We start from the raw sequence: 6499 nt of genomic DNA on the forward strand, positions 1-6499 counted from the left end.
CACCCTCCATAACCCTGCCTCTAGGGGCAAAAGCCAACTCCCCTACGCCCAGTGGATGTTGATTCTGGGCTAAGACTAGAGTGGTGCTAGACCACAGGATACCTGAGGATCTGTCTCTTTTCCAGGGTAAGCTGGTCCCTCAAGGATCACGACTGAGAGGAGCAAGGACGTGGGCAGAGGGGTGGGTGGGCCAGAGAGTGAGGCTAGAGTCCTCCTCTTCCCAGGGAAGGGCCAGCCAGAGAGGTCATGGGGTTGGGAGGTGGCCACACTTCTCCTGGCCAGGGGCCCTGCCCCTCACCAGCTGCTACTCTCTACTTCTGCATATCACACTGCAGCAGCAGCACAATGGATGGGTCACTCTTAGCTGCCTCCTTGAATTCCTCCAGAGTAATCTGGTCATCCTTATCCTGGTCCATCTTCTTGAAGATCTTGTCCACACGCTGCTGGGGTGTGAGCCCATCTTGGTTCATGCGCATCATGATCACAGTGCCCACCATCTTGTAGATAGCCTAGTGAGGCAATGAAGGAGGCATGAACACTTAAAAGGGGGAGAGAGAATTGGGGATAAAGGAAGGGAGTCTGGGGGTGGGCAGAGGGAATACTGGGAGGTGGTGAGGATACTGGAAAGTGATGTATGGTCATTAAGACTGGATATTTAATGAGTATCTCACACTAACCTGTCTAAAACCCAACTCTTCACCTCCAGCTGCTTCTCCTCCAGCATTCCCTTTCTCAGTAAATAGCAAATTCATTCTTCTAGTTGTTCAGACCAAAAACGTCTATGTCTTTCTTGACTCTCCTTCTCTCACACCTACATCCAAACCTTCGGCAACCTTTGTCAGCCTTAAGTTTGCAATAAATCCTATATCCAACCACTTCTACTGACTTCTTCCATGACTGACACTTCCATCAGCTCCTGACCGGGCTGCTGTGGAAGTCTCCTAACTGGTCTCCTTACTTCTGCTGCCCTCCCAACTCCCAGTCTATTGTCCACACAGAGAAGGGAGAGCCCTTATTGGCTTCCCATCACACTCGGAATAAAGTCAAGTCTCTACCTCAGATTGTGAGATGCTAAGTGATCGAGCTCCGGGCTACCTGTCTGACCCCCTTCCTACCACTCTCCCCTTGCTCACTTCCCTCTACCACCTGGCCTCCCAATCACTCCTTGAACACAGCATATACAATCTAACCTCAGGGGCTTTGCATTTATTGTTCCCTGTGCCTAGAACACTCTTCCCCAGACATGTGCGTGGTTAGAGGGTTTGAATAACCAGAGGGTTAGCCCCTTCTCCTTATTCAGGTTGCTGCTCACATTTCACCTCATATAAAATTGCTTTTCCTCCATCGCTCTCTCTCCCCTTACTTTGCTCTGCTTATCTTCTTCATAACATTTACCGCCTGACATAGCATAGTTCAGTTATTGTTCTTGTTTTTAAATTTTCTCGCTAGAAGGAATGTCCCACGAAAGCAAGAACTTTAAACAGTGCCTGGCATGTGTCAGGCACTCAATACATATTTGTTGAAAGAATAACGAGTTAAGAGAATTTAGGCTCTGGAGTCAGATTTCCTGGATTTGAATCATGAACCACTACTTTCTACGTTTCCTCATCTGCAAATGGGGTTTCTGCCAGTACCTACCCCCCAGGGTTGTTAGGTAAAGCACTTAGCACAGGGCCTGTCCTACAATGAAAGCCCAACCATCCTGGGAGGCAGGATGGGCAGAGAGGTGGGGTGCAGGGACGGAGAGGCTCCTGAGGCCCAAGAGGAGGGTGGCTGGAGAGAGCGGTGCCAGAGAGGGGACCGGCAGCAAAGACAGGGGGTGGGTCACACCAGCACATCCGGGCCTCTTGAATCCGCCCCAGCGCACCTCAATGATCTCCAGCATCTCCAGGCGCGTGATGCGCCCGTCGCCATCCAGGTCATACATCTCAAAGGCCCAGTTGAGTTTCTGCTCGAAGCTGCCGCGTGAGGTGACTGAAAGAGCGCAGATGAACTCCCGAAAGTCGATGGTGCCGTCGCCGTTCTTGTCGAAGGTGCGGAAAGCGTGCTGTGCAAACTTGGAGCGGGAACGCGAGGGGTTGGGGCGCAGTGACAGCTGGCCCTCCCAGCCCGCCCCCTGGGGTGCCTAGCCCCGCCCCCGCACGCACGCCCTGGCCCGCCCACCTTGATGTAGAGCTGCTGGAACTCCTCCAGGTTGAGGATGCCGCTGGGGCAGTCCTTCAGGAAGCCCTTGTACCACTGCTTCAGCTCCTGTTCGCTGAACTCGGTGTTCTGAACCAGGTCCTCCAGCACCTCTGGGGCCAGCTTGCTGTTGGTCTTCCCCATGGCGGGGCCTGGGGGGACAGGAGGCTCCTTCAACTTGGTCCAGCAGCGGTCCTCCAAGTCTCTTAGGACAGGGTTCCCTGTCTCCACAGTAGCCCCCTCCCATAACAAAACCTACATTCCCACAGCCAGGATCTCTCCGCAGCAAGGTGGGTCACCCACCTCTCAGCACCGCCCTCGACAAGCCCCATCTTCCTACAGCTGGGCTCTATCCTTCACCACATCCCTTCCCATGGGAGTTCCTGCCTCTCCTCCTTGCCCCTCCCCACCGCACCAGCACAAGGCGGGGTCCCTTTTCCTAAATTACCTCCCTACAAAGGGGCCGCCACAGCAGGCTCCTCCCTCTCTTCTGGCAGGTTTTCTCTCTTGGCACCCAGGATCTCTAGCCTTCCAGGTCTCAGCTCTCTTTCTCACTGACAGGTGCTACATGCCACAATCTTCATCCTCTCCTCTCCTGGTTACACCTTCCACAGCTCCTCACACCCATAGAATGGAGATCTTAATTCTCTCCTTGCTATTCAGAACTTTCACACTCAGCCCTCACCTGCCTCTGTAGGCTCCTCTACTACCATGTGTCCCCCTGGCACCATCTTCCAAGTTCTTCCTCAAGGCCTTCCAGGCCACCCCAGCAGGAAGCTTCTCTCCCTCCTTCCTCTGTACAAAAATAGAACACCTAGCTGGTAGCATTGATGACCCTGATTACATTCTGCTTTTCATTAGTTCATTCCATGAGCATGTAGTGAGGCTGACTGTGTGCTAGGCTCTGTGCTAATGATGTGGATAAAGTAGACAGGAGCCAACCTTCGATAATTCATAATTGGATCAGAGAGGTAGACAGCTGATTGTAAAAGCCTTCAATCCATGCCAAGGAGTCAGCCTCTTCTGGAGGAGAGAAGCTACTGGGGTTTTAAAGCAAGGGCTAGGAAGATAGTATTCACTCCACAAACACTTACAGAATGCTTACAACATGGCAGATTCTGAACTAGGTGCTGGGCACCCAGAGAGAAGGAATGTGTTTTAGAATTTTTCCTCTGGCTACACCGTGCAAGATGACCTGGATGTGAACAGAGAGGGGCCTGCGGCATTCAAGTAAGAGATTATGACATCAACCTAGGGGTTGTGGAGAGATGGGGATGGACTGAGAGATATCAGGAGAGGACTTTGGCAGGACTTGGTGATTGATTGGATGTAGCGGTGAGAGGGACAGAGGAGTTGAGGCGGGCGCTCAGATGTAGGGCTAAGTCTATGGAGGTGGTATCGCTGAGAAGCAAGTTTGAGGTGGACGAAGAGTCAGTCCCCAGCTGGAATATGAGCCCCTCAGGTAGTCTATGCCAGATAAAGTGTTTGCAGAGGTGCATACAGTCCCTCCCCAGGAAGCCTGGCCAGAGTGAGGCCTCGCCAGGCCCTGAAGGCTAAGTGGAACGCTATGGGAGGAATGTCCCTCTAGAACTTGAGTTTCCCAGGACATGGCCTGGTGGTGACTTTGACCTGCCTGGAATCTCTGGAAGGGCACCAGTCTCCAACCTCAAGGGAGCCTGTCATGAAGATACCCTGGAAAAGGAAGCCCTCAGGGCATCAGAAGGAATTCTCCTGCCATCCCAGGCCAGTGTGGCTTCTAATCTTTACTTCTGGGTGTGCACTAAACAACCAGAAATGGTCTATTCCATGCTCCTTCCCTTGTTGCATGACCTCAAGTTAGTTACAGAATATCTCTAGGCCTCAGATTCCACCACTGAGCCGTGAGAAAGATCAAGAAATAGTGGGGGTAGCAATATCCTCCCCCACCTACCACCCTCAGAGGATGTGGAATCCTATATACCCCTAGGAGAAGCCAGGGAGGAGGAGGCACACCATCTTCAGGAACCTGGAACTGTAGGATCCAAAAAAGTTGCACTGGGACCAGAGTTAAGCATGCCTCTGGAACACCATGGGCAGAAGGAGGCCGGCTCCAAACCCAGCTGCCCCCTCCCCAAGTCCAAAGCCCATTGAAGGCTCAGAGTATATAGTCAAGGAAGCTAGAGAACCCAGAGGTGGAGGTGTCTGATGGGAGAGGCAGAGCCTCTTCCGCTGTCTTCTGTGGGATGTGCCTGAGTGTCTGTGTGAGGGGCAGGGTGTGGGTGAGAGCATGTCAATGTATGAGACTGCAAATCTGTCAGAACGCACAGTCTCTGTGTGTGTCATAGAGTCTGTGTGGCTCTCACCTTCTGCCCCTTTTCTCCTCCCTGCCCTGTGCTGCCTTCCCACAATTCTCTATCTCCTGGGGTCATTACTGTTCCCTGCCCCCATTTGGTCCCAGGCACACTAAGGATTATTCTTCCTCCTTCATTTCTCCTTATTCCCTTTACTGCTCTTAGATCAGCAGGTCAAAGCTGGCAGTGCTCTTTAACATTATCCTCTTATTTTAGTGAAAACCCAGAGAAAGAAGAAATTGGCTCAGACTTAGACAGCAGGTCAGAGGAAGGGCCCAGATGAGCCCTCAGGCTGAATCCATGCCACTGCCTGGTCCACCCTCTCCACATACTAGCTTCTCTTGCCCAGTACTGGCCTTCTCCACTTCTACCTGCCTTTCAGGAAAACCATAGCTCTGATCTTCCTCTTGGCCTCCCCCTTGAACCATCTTGATGAAACTCCAGGCCACAGTGTCTGATATCTTGGAAATATGCACGCCTCGGGGTAGCCTACCAGCACCTCTAACTCAGCACATCTACAACCAGACTCATCCTCAACCTGTGACAATCCTCTCTCTCTGCCACCTCCCCATTTGAAGCCCACAACCCTGATCCCTTCCCTCTGGAAGAAGCCTCTGGGCACAGAGGGGCAGCGGCTTTGTGATTGGGGCAGTGCCAGGTTCTTCACAGCTGGAGGGCAGCCCTCAAGAGGTAAGCAGAGGAGCCTGCACATGGTCAGCAGGGTCATAGTTAGATTTCCCCTCTCCCTTTTCCCTGGGTCCAACTTGCCACAAAGTCCTATTGTTCTTTGTTTTGAAGTGCTCCTAGAACCTTCACTACATTCTCTCTTTCCCCATACTCAGGACCAGGGGCACAGACAGTCAAGGGCCTGAAATCCAGCTGGGGTGCTGCTTGTCAAGCCATGCCTGTGGGCTCAACTGTCTCAGAGGAAGTGCCTTTCTTCTGATTCCTCTGTTTGGAAGGAATGTCTTTTCTGGCTTTGCCCAGAAGTGCAATGTAAGCTAGAGGTGGCAATGCCCACAGGCCCTCTCAAACTCCAGAATCTTCTAGAATCTGGTGTCAAGGTACCTGACTGTCTAGCCTTACTGCCCTCCACTCCTCTCACAATTATATACTCCTTCGAAGCCAAGTTTTTCACAGTCAGAACCTCACCTTTTGCTTAGTTGCTTTCCTCTCCCTTAAAATCCTTTTCTCTCCTGAGCTGACACAGCTATAACCAGCCTGTGGGCCTGGCTGAAACCCACTTCCTTATGATCAGCCTCTCTCAGTGGACAGTCAGCAGCATGGGCACAGTATTTCGGACATGAGTAGGCCCTGTCAGTCTGTGGAGTTGAACCCCACAGTATGTAGACTTCAAAGCTCTCTGACCCTCACCTGGTGCTCTAGAATTCTTGAATGGAGCATGATTTGAGAGAGGCCTTTGCATTAAACCCTTGCCTAAGCCAAGAAAAGTTCTCCAGGACTTTTTGCTCAATGGCAAAGAGCTTATTCTCTCCCAGTATGATCCAGTCCACTTTGGAGCAGTTCGGACAGGAAGAAAAGTACTTTTCCCATATTTCCTGTTTGCCCTCTGGTAGCCGCCCCACCTGGGTTCTGGCTCTGCCCTCTGTGGCTGCACAGAACTGCCCTGTAGAGACCTAAAGGCCGTGCCTGGAATCCAGGGACATTCAATGAATAATCCTTGGTGGGCAGGACCCCCTTTTTCCTCTGTGGAATGGCCTCAGGCTGTTTTCTCTATGTTCTCCTGACATTGCACCCACTTCAGAGAAGATGGAAGCCAGACCCAGGGAAAGGAAGAGTTCACCCAAGGTCGAGTAGAGCCCATCGGCAGCAAGGCAAAGGCCAGAATGCACTGAGGGCATGTTCTGTTGGTGCTGTAACCCTGCTGACCATGTGCAGGCTCCTCTGCTTACCTCTTGAGGGCTGCCCTCCAGCTGTGAAGAAGCTGGCACTGCCCCAAACACAAAGCCGCTGCCCCTCTGTGCCCA

At 52.3% G+C, this 6499-nt stretch overlaps 1 protein-coding gene across 2 annotated transcripts; it reads right to left on the minus strand.

Annotated features, from left to right (window-relative positions):
• Nucleotides 1-311: 311 nt before the first annotated feature.
• On the minus strand, nt 312-5937 carry HPCAL4 (hippocalcin like 4). 2 transcript variants are annotated; one of them, XM_006903957.1, is made up of 4 exons: nt 5886-5937; nt 2164-2333; nt 1868-2095; nt 312-509 (listed from the first exon to the last, which is right to left on the minus strand). In XM_006903957.1, exons 1-4 carry the CDS (start codon nt 5935-5937, stop codon nt 312-314), a joined length of 648 nt encoding a protein of 215 aa, XP_006904019.1. The 2 variants fall into 2 exon arrangements, with proteins under 2 accessions (XP_006904019.1, XP_006904020.1); XM_006903958.1 differs by lacking the exons at nt 1868-2095; nt 5886-5937 and having other exon boundaries at nt 2164-2325.
• Nucleotides 5938-6499: the final 562 nt, after the last annotated feature.

Source organism: Pteropus alecto, unplaced genomic scaffold, assembly GCF_000325575.1.
Source record: "Pteropus alecto unplaced genomic scaffold, ASM32557v1 scaffold170, whole genome shotgun sequence".
Taxonomy (NCBI): Eukaryota; Metazoa; Chordata; class Mammalia; order Chiroptera; family Pteropodidae; genus Pteropus; species Pteropus alecto.

Bases quoted from the DNA above. Each gene is read 5' to 3' on its own strand.
- HPCAL4 (XM_006903957.1), bottom strand. From the start codon at position 5,937: ATGCAAAGGCCTCTCTCAAATCATGCTCCATTCAAGAATTCTAGAGCA. The intron at 2,096-2,163 runs GTGGGCGGGCCA...TGGGAGGGCCAG, and splicing joins TCCAGCAGCTCTACATCAAG to CTGTCACTGCGCCCCAACCC. The intron at 510-1,867 runs GTGCGCTGGGGC...TTGCCTCACTAG, and splicing joins AGATGCTGGAGATCATTGAG to GCTATCTACAAGATGGTGGG.